Source organism: Puma concolor, chromosome A2 (assembly GCF_028749965.1).
Source record: "Puma concolor isolate L17-30 chromosome A2, mPumCon1.1.hap2, whole genome shotgun sequence".
Lineage (NCBI taxonomy): Eukaryota > Metazoa > Chordata > Mammalia > Carnivora > Felidae > Puma > Puma concolor.
The window spans coordinates 150,978,622-151,006,345 of record NC_141668.1 but is presented as its reverse complement, the minus strand read 5'-3'; the positions used below and the strand labels follow the sequence as shown (position 1 = coordinate 151,006,345).

General features: G+C 48.7%; 2 protein-coding genes across 2 annotated transcripts in view; one reads left to right on the top strand and one right to left on the bottom strand.

Moving 5' to 3' along the window:
* POC1A (POC1 centriolar protein A) overlaps positions 1-13,602 on the bottom strand; it is a 100,712-nt gene extending 87,110 nt beyond the window's left edge. The window contains exons 1-2 of the mRNA XM_086698048.1: positions 13,380-13,602; positions 6,501-6,574 (exon numbers count right to left, since the gene is read on the bottom strand). The gene's annotated coding sequence lies outside the window, so the exon portion shown is untranslated. The remainder of the gene's footprint in view (positions 1-6,500; positions 6,575-13,379) is intronic.
* A 58-nt stretch (positions 13,603-13,660) lies between these two features.
* On the top strand, positions 13,661-27,657 carry ALAS1 (5'-aminolevulinate synthase 1). Its single transcript, XM_025916118.2, has 11 exons — positions 13,661-13,825; positions 14,813-15,032; positions 17,728-17,955; positions 18,756-18,905; positions 19,322-19,544; positions 20,703-20,887; positions 21,444-21,623; positions 21,975-22,139; positions 24,653-24,921; positions 25,596-25,758; positions 27,349-27,657. Exons 1-11 carry the CDS (start codon positions 13,676-13,678, stop codon positions 27,507-27,509), a joined length of 2,094 nt encoding a protein of 697 aa, XP_025771903.2. The 5' UTR covers positions 13,661-13,675; the 3' UTR covers positions 27,510-27,657.
* The last annotated feature ends 67 nt before the right edge of the window (positions 27,658-27,724 follow it).

Below are 27,724 nucleotides of genomic sequence, written 5' to 3'. Positions count from 1 at the left end.
AGAAAAGGGAGAGGTCTGAGAACAGAGCGGCCTGGGTTGTTTGGAGGAAAGGGGTCCAGCTGCAGGGAGATATGACTTCATGGAGATGGCAGGAAGGGTGGCAGGATGCTGGGTTGTGGGGCAACCAGAGTTCCCACATGGACTGAGGCCACGCTGGGGTCCAGGGCGTGGTGAGGGAAGAGTAGATAGGTAGGATTGGAGCTTGGGGAAGCCAGGACACTGGGAAAGTCTAGGAGCCAGCAAACAAGATTGGAGGCCACTAGCAGGGAGGGCATGGGGTCTCCCCTGAGGCTGGGGATTGGTGTGCTTTCATGGGTCAGGGGATGGAGGTAAGGGAGGAGGTGATAGTTCCGGGGTCCATGAGGGAAAGGCTGGAGTTATGCAGATTGGGTTCCAATCACAGGTACAACACTGACTTACTGTGTAGCTGTGGGCAGGAGCTCAACCTCTCTGAGTCTCATCTCCTCATGCAATGGAGATCATAATAGAAGCTAGGGGTACTGGGGCCACCGTAACAAAGTGCCACAAACTAAGTGGCTTCAAACAACAAAAAATGATTCTCTCCTAGTTCTGGAGGCCCAAATTTAAAAGCTGGGGTGTCGATAGGGTCATCCTCCTTCTGAAGACTCCAGAAGAGGACACTTCCTGGCCTCTTCCAGCTCCTGGTAGCCCCTGAGTTCCTGGCTTGGGGCCACATGACTCCACTCTCTGCCTTCTTCAAGTGGCTGTCTTCCCTACGTATCCAAATTTCCTTCTTCTTGTAAGGACACCAATCATGGGATTGGGGTCCATTCTCATCCGGTATCATCTCATTTCAACGTGATTACATTTGCAAAGACCTTATTTCTGAATAAAGTCACATCCACAAGTACTGAGGGTTTAGGACTTCAACATACCCTTTTGAGAGACACAACCCTAGGGAACAGAGTTGCTGTAAGGATTAAAATACAGGCCTGGCACCAGTAAGCTCTCAATAAATGGTAGTTTAAAAAAGCAGGGCACACTGGGGGGGAGATTGTGGGAGCTCAGACCGGCAGGCTTTTCCTGAAGGTACCTACATACTCATACACTCACACTTGTGTGTGCCTCGGCAGTATGAGTACACAGGAAGGCCAGGACAGGTGGCCCAGGGACCCCAGCCCTCAGTCTACCCACCAGGCAGAGCCATTCAGAACAAGGCTCAGGGCCTAATGTCAGCTCACTGGGCAGGAGGCCCAAAGTCAAAGCCTTGCTTGCCAGAAAATTCCTTGGGAATCCTGAACAAGGCCACCACTGATATCATGTGCAAATTCACACAGTCCCTGTGGGGGGCTACTCAAGGCTACCCAAACACAGCCTTGACATGAGCGGGGAGGGCTTACAGGGGTACTGCCAGCACAAGACACAGAATCAGACAGGCCACCCTGGTGAAAGTCCTGGGCAACACACACCCCCTCCCCCACCTTACAGAAGAGGAGAGTGTACCACTGCCCCACAACCTCCCTATACCTCCTCTGCATCTGGCAGTCAGACGGGCTTGGCTAACCCTCCTTCCCCCAGCTGCCCACTGGGATTACCCCTAGGCCAAGCCAGAGCCAATGGAGGCTGCAGTGGGGAGACAGATCTGGCCCCCGTTCCTCAGAAACTTCTGGTTTCTGCCACAGGACACCCTCTGAGCTCATCAGGATCATAAGTTCATCAGCACTTCCATGACCTCTGGGGAGATGCACCAGGAACACAGAGTGCTCCAAGGATAGGACACAATTCAGCACTGATAAGGTTCACAGAGCCAGTGACAGAACCTGGCATCCACAGGGCCACTCCCCACGGCCCCAGCCTGGACACCTCTGCCCTGGTGCCCAGGGCACCAGACCTGGCATCAGACCAGAGGGCCCCATCCAGAGTCCACCTGTGAGGGTGTTCCTAGATGCTCAGGCCTGTCTGGCCTGGGAGGCCCAAGCTTTAGCCCTGCTGGGGTCCTGGGCTCCATTCACTTAACAGTCCCCCCAACCTTTGCTGAGCACTGTGCTTGGTGCTAGGAACAGAGTCATGAGACAGCACAGCCCTGGCCTCATGGAGTCAACATGCAGGGCTGTGGAAAAAGCAGTGGTATTGGAGGGCCTCTTGGAAGAGCAGGGGTACAAGGCTGGGTTGGGGGTGAGAATGATGGGATGAGGGATGATTGCCCCACCAAGATCTGGGGGAGGAGCATTATACAGGGCAAAAGGGACAGCAACAGCAAAGGCCCCAGGTGGGGATTTGTTGGGTAGGGTTAAGGGACAGAGAAACAAGTAGAGGGACAGTGTCATTGAGGTGGGGGGGCCTTACAGACTCCATGAGGACGTGGCTTCTGCTGAGTGAGAGGGAGACACAGAAGAGCTTTGAGCAGAGGAGGACCTCTGTGTTTTAGCCTTAGAAAGATCCCTCTAGCTGTTCTAAGATCAGTGGTTTTCCAAGTGATGTCCTGGCAGCAGCTCCTGACAACTTGCAGAAATTCAGATTCTCCAGCACCCTGCTGAATCTGGAATCCTGGTGCCCCTCAAGCAGCATTGCTCAAGGTCTCCCGCCCGGCCAGAGGCTTCGAAAAGAAAGCAGGGTGGAAATGAGATTCACACTCTCTCTCCACCCACTCCCAGAACACTGTTGCAGCACACAGCCTGATACAGGCTCTGCCAAAACCCACAAGCAAGAAACTGGTTTACCTTTGTTCAGCCCAGCTGAATTATATAATAGGCTTTCCTAACTTACTTGACCACAGAACTTTTTTTTTTTTCCAGAGAACACTGTGAAACGTCCTGCACCAGTGCTACTTAGGGTGCACTTTGGTTTATTTTCTCTGGGCTCCTGCACTGCACCTGGCACACATTGGCCACTCAACAACCACTCTTTGGAAAGTACACAAATCTCCCTATGGTGACGCTGACTAGATTTTGGGGATTTATAAATCTACTGACCTCTCCTGAACTCAGGGGGACATACTGGTTATGCTGGAACCCCAGGGGTCTGGGAAGATCAGGAACAAGAAGGGGAAGAAGGAGGGCTGCCTCTGGCCTTTCCAGAACAATGACTGTCTCTTGTACTGAGACACCCTGCCTGAGCTTGCAGTTGAGTTATGTGGCAGCTTTTCTAGAAGGTTCTTTCTGCCAGTGTGTTGCTTAAGAAGGCTTGGGTGAGTCCCCCAGAGATCAGGCTTTGTGGCGCCCTGTCTCACAGGCTCCTCCTGTGACCCTGACAGCAGCCAGGTATCAGGCCTTCAGTGAGAGCACTGCTGGGCTCTCCTTTGTTCCCAAGGAAACCTCACTGGGGCCCATTCATTATTGAGAGGCATTTGCCTTAAGGTTTGAGTAGAATCTCAGGAGCCAGGTGGCTCAAGGAGCCCAGGGCCCAGGAAGTGCTTGAGGGGTCACAGGATCACAGCTGTCCCTATCATGAGTGCCAGAAAGGACTTGGAACCACCAAGTCCATGCCACCATTAAACAGGTGAAAAAATTGAGGTCCTGAATGAAGAGACTGTTATTATCACACAGCTTGACTGTAGTGCCCCAGAGTCCACACAGGCCCGTTGGGTACTTTTCAGAGTTGTACAGGACCATCAGGGCATCCGTGAGTATTATGGACACAGAAAAGGCAAGCCGAGGGAAGGATAGGGCTCTTGATAGCCTTGACCTCATCAGGGATGTGGGTTGGGGAAGGGATGGTGATGACACATCCCAGGGAGGTAGTGAGCACTTTGGGAGGTTGGGATAGCAGTAAGGGGGAGGGGCAAAGTAACGTGCACAACCCTGTGACCCTACATGGTTCAGCCCACGTGTGTGACCTCATGTATGACAATGTCACAACCATGGTGCACTGTGGCTGCCCTAGCATGCCTGCCTGTAACAATGTGACTTTGCAGCTATATATGGCTATGAGCATGTGTGTTACTGTTCCTATGATCAGAGTGGCTGGGCATGTGGCTGTGCAGAGGTGGTGTCAGTGACTCTAGCACCTGCGGGCCTGAGACCATGAATGAACTTGAGAGATATCCAATGTGTGCACCTCTGAATGTGACTAGCAGGTTGCTCTGGCAGAAACTTGGCCCTAAGAACTCACAAACCTGATTTGTCACTTCAGAGTTACCAGCAGAGATGCAGGGAAACTGTGGAAAAACTATTTTCTAAATGTAGTTAGGCAGAGGTAAATGAGAGCATTCCTGCTGCACGGTCATGGTCATCCTCTGATGTGCTGGCCACATAGGTGGTTGGAGAAAGACAACAAGAAGGGGCGAAGGTCTGGGATGGGGAAGACTTACTACTTGTCCTGTGGTCTGTCCTGTAGCCCCCATCCCATGCCAGCTCTGCTCCACAGACCAGGCCCAGGATCAGAGGTGGCCTGACTCAGGACAAGCACAGAGGGAGGCGTGGAGGAGGCTGCGTGGACACCTGTGAGGGCCCATGTGTGCTTGTTAATGTTTATTTATTTTTGAGAGAAAGAGACAGAGCACGAGCAGGGGAGGGGCAGAGAGAGAGGGAGACACAGAATGCAAAGCAGGCTCCAGCCTCTGAGCTGTCAGTACAGACCCCTACGTGGGGCTCGAACCCATGAACCATGAGATCCTGGCCCATGCCAAAGTAGGACGCTTAACTGTCTGAGCCCCCCAGACGCCCCCAGTGCGTGCTTGTATATGGATGAGAGGAGGTGTGGTGGCAGGATGCTCAGAATGTGGGCGCTCACAAATCTCCCCAGGGCAAGCTCCTACAAATGCCCAAGCAAGGGGGTGCCTGTTAGATGACCTTGCGAATTCCCCTTCCCATCTCTGGGTTATCTGCTGACCAACCATCTGCTTCTTGCTTTCCACACTTGCCTCTTGCTGACACAATCTGCCCACAAACTGCCCCATTTCTGGGGCCTGAGAACCCACACAAACCTATGCATTCACACAGTCCACAGCAAATCCTCATTTATTTACCCATTCCATTTATTCATTCATGCATGCATTTGCTCGTTCATCCATCCATTCATTCAACAAATGCTCATTGAGTACCTCTCTTGTGAGCCACCAGCACTGCTGACCCCCTCAAGCACCCTTCTCCCCAAGTTAGAGCAATGAAGGCAAAATCCCAATGGACCTTGATGTGGGTAGCTCAGAAAAGAGGAACCTAGGGCCTGGGTGGCATGGTGACAGTTACCTAGAGGGAAGCACTGAGCCCGTGTCACAACCAGGGTGCTGCATTCAAGCCGGATGGGTTCTGGAGGTTGGGTAAATGTCATGGGTGGCCTTGCCCCATGCTAGCCCCCCCTGGCTGGGTCTGGCATGGCCACCCTGACTGAAGCCCAGGGTCTGCTGAAGTTGAGCCTCAAGGCTTCAGAGCTGTCTCCCAATCCCAAACTTCACACAGTAAGGTCCATCTCTTGGCTGGCTCTCAGGGCCCTTCAGTTGGGCCCAGGCTGCCTCTGCTGCCCTTCATGCTACGCCAGCCTCTGTGACTTCAGTGAGGCCTCAGAGGCTTGGAGGCCTTCCAGCTCCTACCCACTCTCCCTCCTCAGGGTCCTCAAAGTTCTAGAGAGCCCATTCGAGCATGCCCACCTCCCACAGACTTCTCGCCCATGTTTTCTTGCTCACATATTTGTCATAACAGTAATATAATGAAACACACCCATGCCTCCTCAGCCCTGGGCAAGACGGCTGGTGTTCCCAACTTTCCATGTTATAAAGTGCACTGGACAGGGCTGGAGGTGGCCAAGGGCATAGATTCCCCAGCCTGGCCTGTTCTACCCCCATCCTTGTTGGTTCCTTCTGGTCCATTAGGACTCACCTCCTCAGAACATCAGAGGGGGAACTTCACTATCAGAACATCCCCTCTTCAGAGAGGCCTCCTCAAACCCCAAACAAAGCAGCCCCTATTCTTGTCAGACTACCTATGTGAGCGCTCATTCTGTGGTCACATGTTGACATGGGCTTGTATTTACTATATATGCGTGTGTACATGTGTGGATATATGTGCATATACGTGTATATGCGTATGTATATGTATATATATATACACATATAGTCTCCCCCACTAGACCATCCATCCCATGAGAACAGGACTACATCTGCCTTGTTCTGTCTTAAAAATCTAGTTCAATACCTGGTAAACAGTGGGTGCACAGTAAGTATTTGCTGAATAAATAAACCTATTTATCCTTTTCCAGAAAACTACTTCACTTCATCAAGGGTCTGAGGCTGCTCACAAGACCACATACAATTCAATATCAGAGAAAAAACAACCCTGGAATCAAAGATTTTGACCTTTGGAGCACCTGGGTGGCTCAGTCAGGCTGCTTCAGATTCTGTGTCTCCCTCTTTCTCTGCCCCTCCCTGGCTCACACTCTGTCTCTCTCTCTGTCTCAAAAATAAATAAAATGTTAAAAAATTTAAAAAAAAAAAGATTTAAACCTTTGGCTTGCCCTTTGACCTAGTGATTTCATTTCTAAATATCCCACAGAAGTCCTCACCCCATACAAAGAAGCACGTTCAAGAATTTGTATGAGCAACCTACCGGAAACCACGGAGCAACTAGAGATGAGGTAGGCCACAAGAAGTCTCTCTGCTCGCTACAGGGCTCTCTCCAAGCTACAGTGTTAAACACAAAAAACAAGGAGCAAAATGTGTTTTATGAATGCAGGTCATTTATAGTAGGCAGTCAACAGGTAAATGTTGAATGACTGAGTAGGATCTTTCTGGAAGGACCCATAAAAACTTGGAAGCAGTGGTTGTGTCTATGGGCAGATTTGAATGAGGGAAAAATTTTCTTTTACCATGTCATACTATTTGCATTTTAGCCATATTCAAATATTATCTACTCAACTAAGTTTTTGATATTTAAAAATATAAGAATTCCAAGTGCTCACATCAAAATCTGGATGTGAGGGTATTCTTGAAATAATGGGAAGAAGGTCTGGCCACACTAGGTTGTGTCCCATAGATGACAATAAGCAGAGCAGAGACATAGAGGATCCGAGGGCACCCACTGCCCTCCCTGACCTGGTCCCTGCAGAACCCTGTGCTGCTAACCCCAAGTCTATGAGGCACAGGGATTAGCTTGCTAGGTCTGCAGGGTGGGTGGTGGGGCTAAGAAGCCATCCCGAAAGAGAAGGGTCGTTATTTGGTCATCACTCCTGTGCGGATTTCACCCCAACGATTCCAAAGGCCACAGCAGGGCCACAGCAATTTTAGGGTTGGTGAATGTTGGCATGTCACAAGCCTGCTAGTCTTGCACAAGAACCTGTTAACTCAGTACCAGCCGGGCCCCAACAGTGCCTCCGGTCTCACCTCCCCCACCAGGGCTTGAGGGCTTTCATTCAACCCAAAGGGGATCCTGGAGAGAGGGAGCCACCTCGACCCAAGGTTCTTGGCAAGGAGGAGGGTGACAGGGCAAGGACACGTTGGGAAGGCAGATCTGGCTCAAATACTGCCTTGAGCTCTGAAACTTTGGACAAGTTACTTTGCCGAGGCTCAGTTCCTTCATCCGTAGCCACCAGCTAATACTAACTGCATGCTGTTTCCAGGTGCTGTTCCCTCCCGCCACAAGCACGGAGGCAGTGGCTCAGCGAGACCTCGTGTCAACCGTGTGTGTTTATCACCAGGTTTATCAGTCAGGTTTCTCCAGAGAGACAGAACCAGTAAGACAGATATAGGTATATGAAGAGAGAAATTGATTTTAAGGAATTGGCTCAGATGACTGGAGGCTGGCAAATCTGAAATTTGTAGGGCAGTCTAGCAACCTGGAAACTCAGGATTCCGATGTTACAGCCTGCAGCAAAAGACCTTCTCCACAAAACCTTGGTTTTTGCTCTTTAAGGCCTTCAGCTGATTGTATGAGGGCCACTTACATTATCAAGGATAATTTCTCTTAAAGTCATCTGACTGTTGATGTTAATCACATGTACAAAATACCTTCACAGCAGCATCTGGACTGGTGTTTAACCAAACAGTGGGCACCATGGCCTAGTCAAATGGACACATAGTTCAACCATCACAGAAAGTACCACTCCCTCTTCGTGCATGTAGAAATGGAAGCTGAGAGAGGCTGTGCTGTCTGCCAAAGGCCAGGGGGCACACAGAGACGGAGCTGGGAGCTGAACACAAGCAGGATCCTGCCTCCACTCTCTAAGAATGGGTTGCGTATCTCCACTTTGTAGGGCACATTCGGGAATTGGGTGCAGAGACACGCACAAGTGCCAGGCCTGTGCCTATGGCAGAGGCAGAATTCAGGAAGGCATGGGCTGTTCTTAGGAATTGCTGTTAGCACTGGAGAAGGCTGGAGTGTCCAGGAGGCCTGGGAGAGGAGGAGACAGAAAGGAGGCGAGTTCTGGAGTACAGGACAGAAAACCTGTAGAGCCAGGGCCCCCTCTTCTCTTTCCAGGAGCCCCAAAGAGAGAGGAAGGCAGAAGGGGGTCTATGCCAGGCTGTGAGTCCTACTGCTAAGCATCTGGGCCCAGAGCTGTTAACCCAGGTGCAGGGGATAGAGAAGGAATACAGTGTCTACCAGTGTGTGGGTTCTGGAAGGAGTCTTCCCTCCTGAGGCCATGACTGGCTGCCCAGAGGTCCCTCAAAGTAAGTGACTCCCACTAAGAGTCAGGCTGGTTGGCTCCTTGGCTGGGAACTCCCATCTGCCTACCCAAACTAGGCCGATTTCCCGGAAGTAGAGAGAAGCTTCCACTCAGACCTTGACCCCCAACACAGTCCCAGTCTTATTCCTCCCAGCTTCCTCATCCTCCTCAGGGTGGAATGCTAGACCAGAAGGCACAAGGCCAACAGGTAAGCCACACTCTCCACTTGCTGGTTGTGTGAATTTGGGCAAGCTACTTAACCATTCTGAGCTTCTGCCCTATGGATGGGTCTCCTCATTCCACTTACCTGTAGGGTTGCTCCGAGGGGACCTGAAATTGTGCACATAATCACAGCGCAAGGCCAAAACATTGAGGAGAGCTGTTCTTGTTGCCATACCCATTCGCTGTAGTATTATAATCCCTCCCTGGCCTTCTCCTAGTTACCCTTGTCCAGTACCACTTCTCTGAGCCTCCCTCACTCTTTCCCTATTCCTCCTCCTTTGCTTCAGCTCCTCAATGTCTGGCAGAAGGGGTGCTGGGCAGGCCTTCAAATGCTCCTGGGCCAGAGAGATTTAAGGGCCTTACCTTGGTTGATAATCACATTGTTGATAACAGTGGGACTCTGGCCCACTGTTGGGACTCCAACCTCCTCCAATCTCCATCACACACCCCCTTCTCCCTCTGAGCCGCAGCCTCCTTGGCCTCCTGATGTCCCTCCTCCATACCAGCCTCCTCCAGCCTTCACTGGGGGCCCCCTCAGCCTAGCTGACCTGTCCACGGCAGCATCTCCTCAACGCCAGGATCCAGCTCTGATGTGGGTCTCCCTCCCTGCCATTCTCTGTCCCCACGCCCTTGACCACACTGGTCACAGTCTCAAAATAGGTACTTTCCTGCCGTCTCTCTCCAGCATCCCAGGAGGGCAGGGAACAAGGCTCCTCCATCCTGTGAATACTATACAGGCCAGAGGGGCAGGGGCTTAGCCTACTCCATCCCATCACCACCCATCACTTCACAGGCCCTGCCCTGGTCCGATCTGTATGCAGGGGCTGTGGGTGGGGCCTGAATGAGGACAAGCACTAGGGAACTCATCTCTTAGTCCCTTCCAGAAAGCCCTCACAACCAGCCTGATCTTTCCCCTAACCCCTTGCCTCAGACTGTCCTCCAGAGGCTGTGAGGGCAGAAAAGCCCAGTGTGTGGCTTAGAAAGCAAGACACTTGGGTCCCCTTGCGGACCAAACCTCACTTGCTATGTGGCCTTGAGTGAGACCTCTCCCCTCTCAGGATCTTAGTCACCCTGGCTCTAAAATGGGTTAGGGCTACAGACACATACTCAGATGCCTACAAAGCCAGAAATATGTTATTGCTGGGACATTACATGTCGTAAGGATCGGGGACCCACTGACGGGAGGGCTGGTAGAGAACTGGGGAGAACAAATTATGCCTGGGCCAGCTCAGGGGCTCCAGGCATGCTGATCCCTCAAGGAAAGTTGGGAATATTTCAGTGTAACAATACCTTGATTATTAAATGTTGGTAACTAATCCACATTTTTAAAAAGCACTGTCTGGGTCAAAGAGAACATATCTGGAACACAGTTTGTGGGTTCTATCCTAGAGGACTAGGCTCAGGGGTCCTCCAAGGCTTTTTGGGAGAATAGTGTTTGCTCTTTGGGGGTAGGGGATACTATTCCCTACGTGCAATCCACCCCCTCCCCCCAACACACCTCCTGGAGCATTTGATGGCTTTGCCCCAATCCAGCCCCTTTCTCCTCTAGCCAATCAGAACCCACCCCTTGCTCCAAAGCTGGCTTTACAAACCCAGGCCCAGGCCTGTCTTCTGGGTGGGCCAGAGCCTAAGAAGACTCCAAAGGAAGGGCCAGCACAAGGCAGGTGTTGGGGACCCTCCCACCCTGCCCAACCCTTAGAGTCCATCTCCTATGCTAATTATTGGACCCTATTACTGTTAACCCTGGAGATCACATTTCCAACTCTGTAGGGCAGAGCTGAACTGTTTCCAGAGTCTCTAATCATTCTGTAAGGCTGATCTCCCACTCATTGCCAGCCAGCCAGACAGACAGACACTAACATCCCAAGGAGCATGGCTGGCTCACAACCAAGGGCACACCAAGCATCAGAAGAACAGGCTAGAGGTTTTATTTATCTTCAAAACTGTCCCATGTCCATCTGGATCTCCTGGGGCTGGGGAATTGGAGGGATTTCTTGCCTGGCTGATAGATGTTGAAAATGAGGCTCAGAGGAAAGCAGTAAGCTTGTCCAAGGTCCCTTGCTGGCTCCTTCACTCTGACAGAGAGGCACTACTTCAAGAAGTTTCTGGGGCCCAGAGTGGAAAAGGATGAATTCTGGGGCTGGGATTGACATTTTCCTTCTGCCTTGACCGCTGGAGGAGTGCTGTGTGCAGCAGTCCCAGACGACGATGATGACGCAGACTGGGGTGGAGGGAAGAAGTGGGGGAGGAGAGGTCATGCCTCAGCATTGTCCCCGGAATGGAGCCTGACCTTGCCTGAACTCCAGCAGCTTGGTCTTCCCTGCCCAGGGCCAGGGTGATAAGACGAGTTTGTACTGCAGCTCTGAGGAGGGAGGCAAGACAGCAGTGAGGGAGAAAAGGGAAGGAGGAATGGAGAGAAGAAAGGAAAAAGAATGGGGAAGGAAGAAGAGAGGAGAGGAAGGCTGAATGGGACCCACTCAGACTCATCAGCGAGACAGGTGAGGTACTTTCACTTTACAGATGCAAAAACAGAGGCTTAGGATGTGGGGTATTTTGCTGATGACCTCACGATCAGAAAGTGGCAGAGCCAGGATTAGAACTCATGGCTTTAGTACTTGCCCTTCAAAATCCCAAACTGGAAACCACTCAGGAAACAGTTCCCAAAATGTGGCCCTAAGATATGCTGCCCGCACATCACCGAGAGAGAGGCCTGGTGAAAATATAGATTCCTGGGGCGACTGGGTGGCGCAGTCGGTTAAGCGTCCGACTTCAGCCAGGTCACGATCTCACGGTCCGTGAGTTCGAGCCCCGCGTCAGGCTCTGGGCTGATGGCTCAGAGCCTGGAGCCTGTTTCCGATTCTGTGTCTCCCTCTCTCTCTGCCCCTCCCCCGTTCATGCTCTGTCTCTCTCTGTCCCAAAAATAAATAAAAAACGTTGAAAAAAAAAAATTAAAAAAAAAAAAGAAAATATAGATTCCTGGGTCAGAATCAAAGGGCCATTGCCTGCGAATACGCATTTTGACCATTGCCCTGGTGGTGGTTCTTGAGCTGACACTGGAAATCTCTGTGGCCCCTTTATGGCCTTTCTCTCCTACCTCCTCACATTCTAGCTGCATCCCTGAAGCCCAGCTATTCAGGCTGACTCACACTAACCCTCCAGGACAGGCCTGGGACTTTCCCACTGAAAGCTTCACTTATCAGTCTCCCAGTTGCATGTAGACCCACCCTTCCAGCTGGCACCACTCTTCCGGAAGGCTTCTTGGTGGTTGGGATCCCCCCTCCTTCAGTGTCTGGGGAGTAACAGCCTCCTCCTCCATCTGGAATTGTTTACAACATTCTATTTCACTTTCCAAGTGAGTCTCTTTTGTTTCTCAACCTTTCCCTCTATTAAACAGGAAACTCCCAGCTGGAGCCTTGCTGGTTTAAACAATAAGCCTCTGAAATCCATGACTTCACCTGACCCTCCTGCCAACCACAAGTGGCAGGGCTGGGAGAGATTTACAATGAGGAAAATGAACCTCAGAGAGGTTGTGGCCTGCCCAAGGCCAAGTGAGATTCAGTGCCAGGGTTAGAACCCATATTTAGTTCCAATGTCCAGTTCTTTCTGCTTCTGTTTCACCTCTGATCACTCAAACAGTCCTGTGAGGCAGGTAGAACAGGGATTATGATCCCATTGCCCAGATAAGGAAAGTGAGGCCCAGAGAAGAGCAAAACACTCAACACCATCTTCACCATTTCCACTTCTAGGTGCATTTGGGTCTGAGTCCAAGTGCTGACCTTTCCTCATGTCTCCTCTCAGCAGGATGGGGCAGAGCTCGGCCCAGGACTCCTCTTCATGGGCCCCTGGATTGGTCCTGGTGCCATTCTGGACCCAGTTGCCTCCTCTGCATGTGGAGTCTCCCCTTGCCTGCCTCTCAGCTGGCTGGAGACTCAAGAGAGAGGGAATTAAGAAGTACCTGGACACATCTTAGTCACCATCACTCTGGACTTTGTCCCTCTTATTATTAATGCCCAGCTAAGGAAGGAGCAACCTGGATGGCCCCTTCAAGACTGGAGGAGGGCAGCTGTGAGCCTGGCACAGGCCCAGGCCAACCCAGCTCAAGTTAAGTTGGGAAGGGTGTGGAGCAGATTGGTGTTCCTGAGAGGGATTTGCCTAACCCTACCCTGCAGGTGTGGACTGGGGAGACCCAAAGGAGCCATGGCCCAACTCTGAACTTTGGGATGGAGTTCTGAGCCGCCCAGTTGGTGCCGAAGGCGGCCAGCAAGAGACTTCGGACTGCCTGCGATGGAAAAAAAAAGTCATAATAATATGTGTCAAACCCTAACTACGTCAGGCTTTGCGCCTCCACACTATCTCCAGATAGTGCTCAGAGCTGTGTAGTACACGGGTTCTATCCAGCCCAGCCCCTCTTGCCCTTTCTCTGCCTCAGATTAAGTACCTTCATCTCGAACTCCGAGGGGTCCCCTCCAGCCTCACCCTCTCCCCACATCACCCCCAGAACCACTCCATCCTTGGGCAAATACACCCCCACCTCTTCTGGGAAGCCCTTCGTCACAGACAGGGCGGATCCTGCTTTAGACCGTGGTCCGGAACGCCTTCCTTACCCTCCTTCTTCTATATCCAAGGCACCAGTTTCTACAACCCTATAACGTCCCAGTTGTCCTCAGGGGCACTTCCCCTCCGACTCTGCCCTTTTACAGGGTTCTGAAGCATAGTGCAGTTAGTAGAGAAACAAGAAGAGGGTGTAGAATCCACTACCGTGCCCCTCCTTCTCTTGGCAGGCGATCCGGGAAAGCCCAGGTCCCAACCGACTAGCCAAGCCCACGTAGGGGCCCCGCCCTTCCTACGCTAAGAGCTCGACGCGGTACGCCTGCGCGGAGGAAGTCCACGCCCATGGCGCATGCGCGGCGCTCACTCTGGCTGTATATTAGGGCGACGCCGCTCGCGGCCTGAGGGTTCCCGCGGACAAGGGCAACGGTTTGGTTCTGCTTGGCCTGGGTGCCTGCCGACTCCGCCACAGCCGTCGCCGCCGCTGCAGTCCCCCGCGCAGGTGAGGGCCCGCGCTTTGGGTACGGCGCCGGGCAAGGAAGTCCCCGCGTGTCTTGCCAGCCCGCGCCCGGCTCTCCCGGACGTTGGGACCCCATCCCCCACAGCACCCATCACCTGCCTGCTCGGGGGTCAGCGTTCATCTCCCAGATTCTTAGCCCATTGGGCTGCCTCAGTGTACCCTATTCAGCTCCCTCCTTACATTTCCTATTTAACTGGCCGCTTCTTTAGAATTCCTTTCTCATACTCTTTCCGTTATTCTCGAGCCCTCAACCCCCGGATAACCTCTGACCTCTCCCCGCCCAGGACTAGATCTAACTCCAGACCCAACACCCTCGATTTTATAGTTCCTGCCTCTCCCCAGTTAGCCCCAACCGTACTTCCCCTCGTTTTCCTGCCCTTCTTTATGTCCCCTCCTTTCTCAGTTTAGTCGTGTTAGAGCTGTGGGGGATGACCTCAGGGAAATCCTTGCCTCTGGGACCCAGAGCCCAGCTGGGTGCCTTCCTGGGGTCTGGGGATGTGAGGACCAGGAGAAGTTTAGGATCCCTAGGAGTCCTCTGCCTGGATGAATGACAGTGACTTCTTCCCTAGCCTCACTTCTCCACCTGGGTGTGTGCCAACGTGTTTTATCTGCACTGTGCATCTTCCTCAAGGAGCCTCTGACCTCCCAAACCTGTTCCTGACTTGTCCCTTGTTGTCTCAGCCCCTTGGTGGTTAGTCATCGGTATTTACTTCACTTGGTAAAGTTGCTTTGCAGGTGCTTTTGTGTAGAGCTGGGGAATGAAAGGAGAAGTTGGTGACCTGGGTAGAGTATGGTCACCACTAATTAGTTGAGTCCCACATGAATGCTGTCCTTAGACATTATTATGTGAGACTTGTTATATCCCAGGGTACCCTTGCTATAAACTGTGGGCAACACCTGAACCCAATGACCTTGCAGTAGTATTTGCCTGATTATTAAGTGTTGATGTCACTCATTGTCTTTCTATAGGATCAGTGCACCCTCTCGGACATGGAGACTGTTGTTCGCCGCTGCCCATTCTTATCCAGAGTGCCTCAGGCCTTTCTGCAGAAGGCAGGCAAATCTCTGTTGTTCTATGCCCAAAACTGCCCTAAGATGATGGAAGTTGGGGCCAAGCCAGCCCCTCGGGCCCTGTCCACTTCAACAGTACACTGCCAGCAGGTCAAAGAAACCCCTCCGGCTAATGAGAGTAAGTGTCATTGGCAATAAAGTAGGAGGTGGCAGTGTTAGCATTCATCACTAGACTAGATGCACTTCTAGTCCACAGCGGTGATGGGGGCACAGTAACAGAGGGAGTTACTCTGTGTCAGGCTTGATTCTTTGCATGGACTATCTCACAGTTGGCATCCTAACCCTGCAAGTATGCACTTTTAGTTTACCCATCTGGAAAGGTGAGACGGTGGCCAGTGTGCACCTTACAGGTTTATGGGTTGTATTCGATGTCTGTTGGAGTTTTAGTGTTCATCAGTACCTCATTCACATAAATATAAAGTTGGGATGTTCCAGTTCAACCTTTCCTTCATTAAATATTTGGCTCTTTGGCTTTTTTTTTTTTTAAATAGGCTTTATTTTTTAGAGCAGTTTTAGGTTTGCAGCAAAATTGAGTGGAAGCTTTTGGCTTTTAAAGTTGTAACTTTTTTCTTTTCTAAATTATTTTTTTTATTGTGGTAAAATGCACCTAACATAAAACTTACCATTTCTTACCAACTGTATGTACAGTTCAGTGGTGTTAAGTACATTCATATGTTTTTAAATTTTTTTTAAGCTTATTTATTTTGAGAGAGACAGAAACAGCGAGAGCAGGGGAAGGGCAGAGAGAGAGAGAGACAGAGAGAATCCCAAGCAGACTCCACACTGTCAATGCAGAGCCCAACCACCATCCAATTTCCAGAGCTCTTCAGCATCCCAAACTGAAACTCTGTGCTCATTTAACACTAACTCCCCCCCCGCCCCCTGCAAATACCATTCCCCTTTCTGTTTCTGAATTTGACTGCTCTAGAAGCCTCACATAAATGGAATCATAGAATTCATTAGTGATTTTTTTAATACATGTATCTTTATTTTATGTATGAATCTTTAAATTTTTTTAATGTTTATTTATTTTTGAGAGAGGCAGACATGAAGCAGACTCCAGGCTCTGAGCTGTCAGCACAGAGCCTGACATGAGGCTCAAATTCACGAACCGTGAGATCATGACCTGAGCCGAAGTCGGACGCTTAACTGACTGAGCCACCCAGACGCCCCTAAATTTTGTTTTTAATAAAGAGATCAGAGTTGGATGTAGTTTTTCTCTGGCTCTACCAGGAGAGGATGTGGCTTTTCAGGTTTCACTTAATCCTAGAGAATAATTTACCTTGTAAACTCTGTTAGGTGTGTTCTCTGGATGTGTTTCTTGTAAGAAAGGAGTGTTTTGTTTTTTTTTTTTTGTAAGCAGAAAGGATATAATCCTGTGTAGGATTTCTTTTCCTCTTTACTCTTTTAGGAGTTAGTTATGTGTTTTTCCTGAATAGTCAAGATCCTCTTTTACTATTCTGTCCCTAGTATAGAGGAAGTTGAGTAAAACGTGGCTTGTTCACTTGATAGATGTTGCAGCCATTGCAAATGATATTCACAGGCTATTTTGATCTTTATAATGAAAAGGGCAAAATAAGCACATGCAGAATAAGTAAAACTGTTTTTTAAACTTGCACATATGTAAAAAAAATATGTTTTTAAAAAAACATAATTTACTAAGATGCCTGCAATGGTTATGTTTTGAATGATAGAATGCTTTTTTTCTAGATTTCCCACAGTGAATGTGTATTACTTTTATAATGAATGACATGGACTTCAAAGCAATTTTTTGATTTTATAGAAAATTTTAATGAAAACTGCATTGAGACATCTTACCAAGTTGTAGAAGTTAGCCTCTGACTCACAGTATTCCAGGAAGATGCAGAATAAGACTTTACTAGAAGGAAGGTGAATGAATTTGCTTCAGGGGAAAGGAGAGTCATTGTGAGTAGAAGCACAATTACCAGCCAACTGTGTTAAGTCAGTGAACTAGTTTGATGCATTTAGATGAGCTAGTAGATGCTGTGTATGTGATATCCGTGTGGTTTTTTCTTGGCATATACTAATACTTTGAATTCTGTTAGACAAAAATGTAAAGAGTTCACTTTTAGCCTAATTTCTTTTGTTAAGAAGAAAATCAGTAGTTTGTATGTTAAGCAACAGCAAGCCTTTTTGTCAAGAACGTGTTTTGAAAATATAAGCAGAGAGGAGCACCTGGGTGGCTCAGTCAGTTGAGTGTCTGACTTCAGCTCAGGTCATGATCTCGGGTTTGTGAGTTCAGGCCCCACGTCAGGCTCTGGACTGACAGCATGGAGCCTGGAGCCTGCTTCAGATTCTCTGTCTCCCTCTCTCTGCACCTCTCCTGCTTGTTCGTGCTCTCTCCTCAAAAATAAACATTAAAAAAATTAAAATATATATATAAGCAGAGAAAAAAATTCTATGAACATTTCTCCTTACCTTCAAGAGTGTGTCCCCTCCTGAAATATGTTGTGTGTCGTTAGGGTAGATTTACTGAAATCCATCTCAAGAACTGTTGGCTGTCTGAAACTAGAAAATACTACTTTTGGTGGATTTATAAGGGAAAAATACTGTGGGTTTGAAAGGTGACTGGATCATGCCAATTAACTCCTCACAGGCACATTGATTCCAGTGAGGCAGATGAGAAAACGGTTCAATTAGCAGAGTCTAATAAAAGTCAACTTGTGCCTAAAATGTGGGGGTAGAGTAAGTATAAAACTTCTCTGTGAGGCAATAAGAGAAAGAAACAAGGGGCTTTCTTGCGTGTTGTGCAACCAGATCTGATGCTTCAGTTTTTCCATTTCACCCCCCAGAGGACAAAACTGCCAAAGCCGAGGGTCAGCAGGCTCCTGATGGATCCCAGCAGACTCCAGATGGCACACAGATTCCGTCTGGACATCCCTCCCTTGCCACAAGCCAGGGCACTGCGAGCAGATGCCCTTTCCTGGCAGCCCAGATGAGCCAGAAGGGCAGCAGCGTCTTCTGCAAAGCCAGTCTAGAGCTTCAGGAGGATGTGCAGGAAATGCATGCCGTGAGGAAAGGTAAACAGATGACTGGAACCATTAGGAGGAGTACAGAGGTCCTTTTGGTTCTTTTGATCCTCCAGATTTATGTATGAGCTCTTATTAGGGTAGTATTTATATAGAAACTTCCTCTTTTAGGGCCAAGGAAGAAGGTCATCAAGATAGGAGTCCGAGGACCATATGACAAAATGTGGGACTTTCTTCCTGGTGTGTGTGTAGGATATGACCACCTTTTATAGTAATTGCTTCATTTCTGAAAATACCCTGATGGTGTAAGCTGTTACAAAACTGCCCTTTCTTTCTTTTCTGCTATCTGGTGGGATAAAAGATAAAAAAATAATACTGCAATAATTGATGGTCTTAGGACTCCCAAGCTGTGTGTCTTACTGATGGTGATTAAGAGGCAACCTTAATTCCAGTTGTGGCTATGTCCACAGAGCACCCAGGGTCCCCAGAAAACCTCACCAGCAGAAATGATGCATATGGCTGGAATTGTTTTCCATGAAGAAAATTGAGATTAGGGTTGGGTGGAGTGGGAAGGTGGGGAAGGCATGCCAACCGGCTAGAAAGCTTTGGACTTTAATGTTTATTAAAGCTGTCTGGTAGCTCTGAAAACAAAAGAAAACAACACCAGGCATTGACCATTAAAATAAAAGGGAGGGAGAAAACTTCATACACTCAGTTACTACTAACTTTGGTTATGATCAGTTTCTTTTGGTGAACTAGACAGTAATTCACTTTTGACAATATTTTGACAATTCAATATTGTGAACTCAAAATAGAATGTTGGTTCCCTTCACTTGTTACTTTTGTTACAGAGGTTGCCCAAACCTCAGTGAACCCCAGTGTGATTAGTGTGAAGACCGACAGTGGGGAGCCAAGTGGGTTGCTGAAGAACTTCCAGGATATCATGCGAAAGCAAAGACCAGAAAGAGTATCCCATCTTCTTCAAGATAACTTGCCAAAATGTACGTCTCATCATTATTTGCCTGATGCAGGAGAGGGTTTTTAACGTAAACATACATTAGATTAAATATAAGATTGCATGGTGAGTTGTGGATTAAAAGCTATGTGTTTTGCTTGATACAAGTAGGTGTTCTTGGCCATAGTAAATACAAATCCTGTTGGTAACCTGCTTTCTGTCCCTTAATACCTACCTTTCTGTGCCCTAGCCCTGTATTAAACAGTTGATATACACAGTCTCATTTGAAAGCTTCACGATCTCAAGATGAGGATGTCATGTAACTTGCCCACATGAGTACTTCATTAATTTGTCCAGAAACTCCCTGCCATTAGATGACCAAGCGGGGGTTGGAACCCAGGTCTTTTGCCAAAGCCCAGATGTGCTTCCTAACCATCAGACTGTCCCATCTTTGGTTTTTAGCTGTTTCCACTTTTCAGTATGATCGTTTCTTTGAGAAGAAAATTGATGAGAAAAAGAATGACCATACCTATCGAGTTTTTAAAACTGTGAACCGGAGGGCACACATCTTTCCCATGGCGGATGACTATTCGGACTCTCTCATCACCAAAAAGCAGGTGTCGGTCTGGTGTAGCAATGACTACCTAGGAATGAGTCGCCATCCACGAGTGTGTGGGGCAGTCATGTAAGTAGCCCTCAGCTTTCAGATACCACTGAAATTGCCAATTATTTGGCAAGACATTGATGATTTAGAGGGATTGGATCTTTTATGGGGGGAATATTTAGCAGCTGAAAGTGTACCATAGCAAAATACTATTCTCAGCCTTTGAAAATATCTACAGATTACTTTTTTTAATTAAAAAAAATTTTTTTAATGTTTATTTTTGAGAGAGAGAGGGCAAGTGGGGGAAGAGAGCAGAGAGACACAGAATCCCAAGCAGGCTTCACACTGTCAATGCAGAGCCCGATGTGGGGCTTGAAGCCACGAACCGTGAGATCATGACCTGAACCAAAACTAAGAGGCGCTTAACTGATTGACCCACCCAGGCGCCCCTCTGCGGATTACTTTTAAAAGAACTCGAGCGCACAAGTAGTTGCTAGAGCCCCTTTGTGTATGAGGGTTCAAGTTTATTGGCTCATTGACTGCTCCTGTCTATTCACCCACTACCACTCCTTAAGTGAGTGTGCCTTTAACACCAGGCAGCCTTGCACAGAGGCATCCCTGCTGAAACTTCGGATGGAGAGCTATAAATCTACCAGCACTGGAGGAAAAGCTACTTCAAAAAGACATTTAAAAAGATGGTAGATCCTGTCATTCATGTTCTTTAGGAGGTTCGCCTGGCTGAGGACACTTGAGAGAGTTGCTTGTCAAAGTCTCCAAGGAGGCTTGCTAAAGAGAGTCCAGTCTGAGGTGTGTTGATAGATAAATCCTAACATTATGTGACTGGTTTTCGGAGGGTTTAGGTTCAGGTAACCGCCATCCAGGATGTCCATGTAGCGACTGATGTGTTTGGAGAGAAGGGTATTTGTCAGAATAAAGAAGCCTTAGTAAATTAACTCAGCTAATACTAAGTACTTAGTTGATTGATAAACGAACACTTGTTTTTGATCCCTGGAGTTATCCTCAGGGTATCATCATCCTGGTGTTGACACCAAATGCCACCTAGTCTGAAGATGAAGTCAGTTGAAACTTCTGGCTCCTGGTTTCACCATGAGAGAGTGCTAGATCAATGTAAGGTTCAGTATCCTAGCTCCTAGGGAGAGGAATGATTCACATAGTGTTCAGAACCATGAGATTTATTTTCTGCTCCCTCCCCAATTTTTTTTTTTCTTTAAATAAAAGGGACACTTTGAAACAACATGGTGCTGGAGCAGGTGGTACTAGAAATATTTCAGGAACTAGTAAATTCCATGTGGACCTGGAGCAGGAGCTGGCTGATTTACATGGGAAAGATGCAGCACTCTTGTTTTCCTCCTGCTTTGTGGCCAACGACTCTACCCTGTTCACTCTGGCTAGGATGATGCCGGGTAAGGAAGCCTGTCATGGGTGCCTTAGAGTTTTTTGAGTTTCCTAGTAATAGCAGGGATATTGACAACAAAGAGGGCTTACCAAAAACAGTTAAGAGCAGTGATAGTATCTGGGAGCATTTTTCCTTGAATTGAGCATCAAGTGCTCACTGCACATGAAAAGTTCCAGCAGCAAATGATACTAATGAAGAAGCAGATTTGAAGGGCTGTCCTTAAGCTAATTGCTTCAAATGTGTGTTGTATGCTAGGAAAATCCTTTGGAGAATTCTGTTAATCGTTGGTAGTTATCTTTTGATAAAGTTTGGAATGAGGTGGCCAGATTTAAGAGCAGATGGGTTGTCTGCCCAGTGGTTATTCTATTCTACACCTATGGGCCTTCTCAAAAGAGAAGCACTAGTTCATGGTTTTCCCAGGAAGAAACTGGCAAGCAGTGTCTTTCCTACTGGGCAAAGCAGCACTTTCAGGGCAAAGTCTGTTGTCCCTGACTGTCTAGGAAATAATTTGTCTTTGGTGCAGATGGCTTGATAAATAGTGAGGTTTTTTTGTATCCTGTTAGGCTGTGAGATTTACTCTGATTCTGGGAACCATGCCTCCATGATCCAAGGGATTCGGAACAGCCGAGTGCCAAAGTACATCTTCCGCCACAATGACGTCAGCCACCTCAGAGAACTGTTACAGAGATCTGACCCCTCGGTCCCCAAGATTGTCGCCTTTGAAACCGTCCACTCAATGGATGGTAAGTCTAAGTAGAGGCCAGTCTGAAACCTTAAATGAAAAACAAGCTGGGCCTGGACTCTTTAAATAAAGTGTAATGCTTATTTTGTTTTTGCAGTTTCTTTTCATTCTGCTAGGAATTCGTATTTGGTGGACATTGTATAGGTTTGAGGGAACGTAGGTTTTTTTTATTCTGGCTTTTACTAGGCTCTGAGAACCTTAGATAAACTAGAAACTGGGGGAAATTCATTGTCTTTCCCAGTATTAAAAATGATATCTTTAGAACATAAGCTGTTTTGTTCTGACTGACTCTTACCAAGCAGAAATTTGTGAAGTAGCAAGCTCTTCAAGGCAGTCTGTGTTCTTTCCTCAGGGGCAGTGTGCCCACTGGAAGAGCTATGTGATGTGGCGCATGAGTTTGGAGCAATCACCTTTGTGGATGAGGTCCATGCCGTGGGACTGTATGGGGCTCGAGGTGGAGGGATTGGTGATCGTGACGGAGTTATGCCCAAAATGGACATCATTTCTGGAACGCTTGGTATGTATACTCTGCACATTCTGTAATCTGCACTAAAGTTATATTTTCCTGGGGCTCCTGGGTGGCTCAGTCAGTTAAGCATCGCTCAGGTCACGATCTTGTGGTTTGTGAGTTCAAGCCCCGCATCGGGCTCCACGCTGACAGTGCACAGCCTGCTAGGCATTCTCTCTCTCCTCTCTCTGCCCTCTTTCTCTCTCAAAAGAAATAAACTTTAAAAAAATTTTTTAAAAATAAAGTTGTATCTTCCTATCAAGGCCCCAGGACTAACTGGGGTCAGGTGAAGAGACAGTGTGATAGCATTTAAAGCCTGGGCCACTTTCTGGATGAGTTTGTATATTCTCGGTGGTGGCACAGCTTAGCAGAATCCCTTGAATCGTGGAGGCATGATTCCCAGAATTAAATCTCACAGCCTAATATGACAAATACCATTTGTTGCCATCCGAGCTCATTCCAAACATAGTTGCGGTTCTAGCTACACGGCAACGGCAACAGCGTTTACTCTCTGTACTTCAGATTGTTCCATTATATTGAAGAATCCTAGCCATGTTTTAGAGCATTCGTTGGGACCTACGGGTTCAGGTGTGTGAAGCACTGAGCTCTGTGCCCACTACATGGAGACCATTGCAGTTCACTCTGGCTACTCTGTATCTGCTCCTCCTGGGAGAGAAGCATTATCTCATGGGGCTGGCCGCTGTAGTCATGTTGCCTGCTGGCCATAAATCCCATCTGCATAGCTCCCTGGCTGTGTAACCTGGAGCTGCACCTCAGTTTCCTCACCGATACAGGTTTCCCCACTACCTGAAAGTGGAGTGTCCCTTTGAAACGTTTCGTAAGACAAGATGGCATAAAGCAAAGACACAGGTGCTCACAGACGCAGATCAAAGCTCTGGTGGCCTGACGCTGGGGTGCCGCCTGTGCTTCCCGGGGATAGGGCTGGGCAGGGCCACTTTCGTTGCTTGGGGTACGCGGTGCCAAACACTGGAGGCTATTTTCACCTTCCACTTTTTCTCATAAAAGTGAAAGCCCTCTCAGATTTCTTCCGGTGAGTGAAAACCAAGTACTAATGTAGGTCTTTCATAAAAGCAAAGTGGCATAACAACTTTTGAAAAGTAGGGACACCTGTATAAGGGAGCTAACAAGCCCTACCTCAGTTTTTGTGGAGAAGATAAGTAAACATGTGCAAGCAATTACCATAGACCTTCTCTTTGCCGATGAGGAGCCTAAGGTGAAAATGTGAACTGTAAAACTCTGAAGATTTCAAAAGTTAGTAAGGCAGGGGCTCCTGGGTGGCTCAGTCGGTTAAGTGTCCGACTTTGGCTCAGGTCCTGATCTCACGGTTTGTGGGTTTGAGCCCCACATCAGGCTCTGTGCTGACAGCTTAGAGCCCGGAGCCTGCTTCAGATTATCTGTCTCCCTCTCTCTCTGGCCCTTCCCTCTCGAGCTCTGTGTCTCTCTCTCTCTCTCAAAAGTAAATGAACATTTAAAAAAAAAAAAAAAAGGCAGTTGGAGACCCGTGTAGCACTCTGCTGAAATGCCAGTTTACAGCCTGCATTAAGGAAGGGCGGGCCTAAAAGAGTGTCCCCCAGCACTGTCTAGGGGCTGAGAACCTTGGGCAAACCAGGAGAGGTCAGGGGTCTCAGGGTAGAGCCCCTGCCAGGAGAAGGGCACGTGTTCGTATGTCCTAATTACAGCAGCCATTTTCTTTCAAAGAGCTCTTGTGCTGCGGGCTTTGTGAAGGTGTAGTCATTGTGAGCTGGAACAGACTGGAGAGAAATTTTCCACTGTAAGAGCTTACACCAACCCAGCCCTGTGTGGGGTTCAAGCAGGAATGTTAATTACAGAACACAATGTTAACATCTAGAAGGACTCTTCTCGAGCCCTTAATCCTGAAACTTGAGCTACAGATTATACAGAGGGATTTGAAGAGAATCAAAAAGTGAGGTGGGCCCTAAATCAACCCTAACAGGTTCTGAGTTTTCATTTTTCTCTGGGCGATGCTGCTTGTCTGAGTTCAGTGTTTACTTAGGTAGGAGACCATTCTGGTCACACCAAAACAGTTGATGTCTTAGCTGGGTTACATTCTAGCCTCCGGGGGAACGCTCACGGCAAGAGGACATTGCCAGCAGCACGATTCCGATCCTGTCCCAGAGAGCATGCACCACGTACCATGTACAACGTGGGAGGTGGCGCCCTGCCCACTGGGGGAGCAGCCAGTCCGGGTGGGAAGAGACACAGCGGCATGCTCTTCAGGCGCACGGGATGGGTCGCTCAGTGCTAGGCCTGCTGTGGAGACCTGTCCTTTGATCCTAGTCAGATACCAGCGTGGCCATGTGAATTAGGGGAGGACCCTTTCATAACCTCCTCAACTTTCTCCCTTTCAGAAATCGGTGGACATCCCTTTACTTTATAGTCTTAGGGCACATTGAGGAGACAAAGATGCTCTAAGGCTGTGCAGCGTCTTGCTGGTACATTTAGGGGCAGTTGCTATAGTAAATGTGGCTGTCTCCTCCTAGGCAAAGCCTTTGGCTGTGTTGGAGGGTACATCGCCAGCACAAGTTCCCTGATCGACACGGTACGGTCCTATGCGGCTGGCTTCATCTTCACCACCTCCCTGCCGCCCATGCTGCTGGCTGGAGCCCTGGAGTCTGTGCGGATCCTGAAGAGTGCTGAGGGGCGGGCGCTTCGCCGCCAGCACCAACGCAACGTCAAGCTCATGAGGCAGATGCTCATGGACGCAGGCCTCCCAGTTGTCCACTGCCCCAGTCACATCATCCCTGTCCGGGTAATGACCTGTCTGTGACTGGACTTGCTGGGGGCTGTGCCTCTGCACATGACGTGTGAGATGTTCTGTTTCGTGCCTTCTTGAAGTTGAGGGAGGCAGGGGGGCTGCTGGGGCAGGGGGCTGTAGTCAGTGGCCCTCTGCTCGTTGCTGCCTTTGGCTGACTTAACAGTGAAAATGAAGGCTTTGAACCCAGCAGGCTAGAGCAGAGGTTCCTTCTCCGCAACACTGGCCTTAAAAGGGTAAACACAAAGCTTCTGTCTGAAAAGTTCCGGGAGCCTAAACTTGGCTCGCTTTGAAGTATGGCTTTTTATTCAGTTAATTTTGAAATAGGTCTTGCCCTTTCCACTGTAAATAGTAGACTGTTGGTGTCACAGTTGAATTAGTAGAATTAATACAGCTAGTACAATCAAAGCTGCTTCATTCCCACGGTATGCACATCCCTGGATAGGAGAATTAGCTGGCATCAACTGAAGTTGAAGCTTGGGAGGGAGATCAGTGTGAAATTGGCTTCTTACGTGGTTTCCATCCCCCGGACCATACTAAGCACAGCTGGGCCCTTCAAGTTGCAGGCTTGCACTGCTGCTTGAGCCTGAGCCTCCTGAGTGCCGTGTGCATTAGAATTGCTAAGAGGCAGTCCACGCTGTTGTGACCTTACTTTCTGTTGTCAAACATAGGTTGCAGATGCCGCGAAAAACACTGAAGTGTGTGATGAACTAATGAGCAGACATAACATCTATGTCCAAGCAATCAATTACCCAACGGTGCCCCGGGGGGAGGAACTCCTGCGGATCGCCCCCACTCCTCACCACACACCGCAGATGATGAACTACTTCCTTGGTGAGTACCTGGAGAGTGCCGGGACCTCCTCACTGGAGAGTTGCATAAAGCTGTCTTTGCGGTGTGTATAATCGAAGCCCTTCAAAGGCATTCAGAACTGTTTCTTTCTCCAGGTAATTAAGAATGCTCTCAGATGGTATAAAACTGTAAAAGACGTTTGTTTGATTTATTTTAAGGGGTATACGCCTGCTTTTAGAAGCTCTGAGGGAGCCTGCTCATCCACCCACCGTTTCCATTGCCCCCTTGTCAGGGTGACTCAAAGATATACGGTGACGGCTGGGGAGTAGAGAGAGACCTCTGAAGGCTTTAGTCTGCCCTGGCCCTCTGGAGCTCGGCCTGGGGCTTCGATTCCCCTGAGGTGCAGTCCCTGAAGCAACCCCCCCTCCTTCCCCCCCCCCCCCCCCCCCGCCTAACACCTTCTGATAAGCGTAATTGTTCAGTGTTTTATACTGCTTGTGGTTCTGTACAACCCAACTCAGCACCCCCATGTCCAACCTGAAGGCGGAGATCCAGGAGCTGCTTTCAGCCACAGGTTGGTTCTGCCTCCTGAGCCTCCTCAGGTGGTCCTGCTTGCCTTAAAACCGCATTATTGAGATATAATTTACATACCACAAATTTCACCCATTTAAAGTACACAGTTCTGGGGGTCTTAGGTCCATCATGATGCTGTGCAACCGTCACCACTATCTGATTCCAGTACCTTTTCATCACCCTGGAGAGAAACCCCATACCCATGAGCAGCCATGCCGTCCCCTTTCCCCAGCCTCTGTCAGCTGCTGACCCCTTTCCGCCTCTGTGGATTTGCCCATGCTTTACATTTCACATAACTGGCATCATACCCTACATAGGTTCTTTATGCCTGACTTCTTTACAGCACAGTGTTTTCAGGGTTCACCTGTGTTGTAGCCTGAATCCTCACTTTCTTTTTATACCGAATAATCTTTTGTATGGACTTACCACATTGTGTTTATCCATCAGTTGATGGACATTTAGGTTGTTTCTGCTTTTTGACTGTTATGAAAATAATGCCACTGGCAACGTTTGTGTTTGACTTTTTTTTTTTTTAAATGTTTGTTTATTTTTGAGAGAGAAAGAGACAGAGTGCAAGCAGGGGAGGGTCAGAGAGAGAGGGGGACACAGAATCTGAAGCAGGCTTCAGGCTCCCGAGTTGTCAGCACAGAGCCCGATGTGGGGCTCGAACTCATGAGCCGTGAGATCATGGCCTGAGCTGAAGTCAGATGCTTAACTGACTGAGCCACCCAGGCGCCCCAGTGTTTAACTTTTTGTGTAGGCCAATGTTTGCATTTCGCTTGCATGCATACTCCCTTCAATTTTTTATTTTTTTTTTATTTTTACATTTATTTATTTTTGAGAGAGTGAGACAAAGTGAGAGCGGGGGAGGGGCAGAGAGAGAGGGAGACACAGGATCGGAAAGCAGGCTCCAGGCTCTGAGCTGTCAGCACGGAGCCCGACGCGGGGCTCGAACCCACAGACCGTGAGATCATGATCTGAGCCGAAGTCGGACGCTCAACCAACTGAGCCACCCAGGCGCCCCACTCCCTTCAATTTTTAAAAACTTTTTCCTCACAGAGAATCTGCTGGCCACGTGGAAAAGAGTGGGTCTGGAACTCAAGCCACATTCCTCAGCCGAGTGCAACTTCTGCAGGAGGCCACTGCATTTTGAAGTGATGAGTGAAAGAGAGAAATCCTACTTCTCCGGCATGAGCAAGTTGGTATCTGCCCAGGCCTGAGTGTGTCATGACCTCAGTTACTCACTGAACCCCAGGCCGTGTCATATCCATATAGTCTCCAGAGTTGTCTTTATATGTGAATTAAATTATATTAAATTTTAATCTATAGTGAAAGCACAGTCCTGAAAATAAATTCTTGTTTAAGTGACGGGTCCTGTTACTGGGCGCTGAATCAGAAAAATCATTTTTCTTCATGCCTTTCAACTTGGTCTGTA

What these genes read in the sequence shown, in the direction of transcription:
- ALAS1 (XM_025916118.2), top strand. Translation starts at nt 13,676, where the DNA reads ATGCGCGGCGCTCACTCTGGCTGTATATTAGGGCGACGCCGCTCGCGG. An exon ending in TCAAGATAACTTGCCAAAAT is followed by an intron (nt 18,906 to 19,321) that starts GTACGTCTCATC and finishes TTTGGTTTTTAG; the next exon opens with CTGTTTCCACTTTTCAGTAT. An exon ending in CATCATTTCTGGAACGCTTG is followed by an intron (nt 22,140 to 24,652) that starts GTATGTATACTC and finishes GTCTCCTCCTAG; the next exon opens with GCAAAGCCTTTGGCTGTGTT.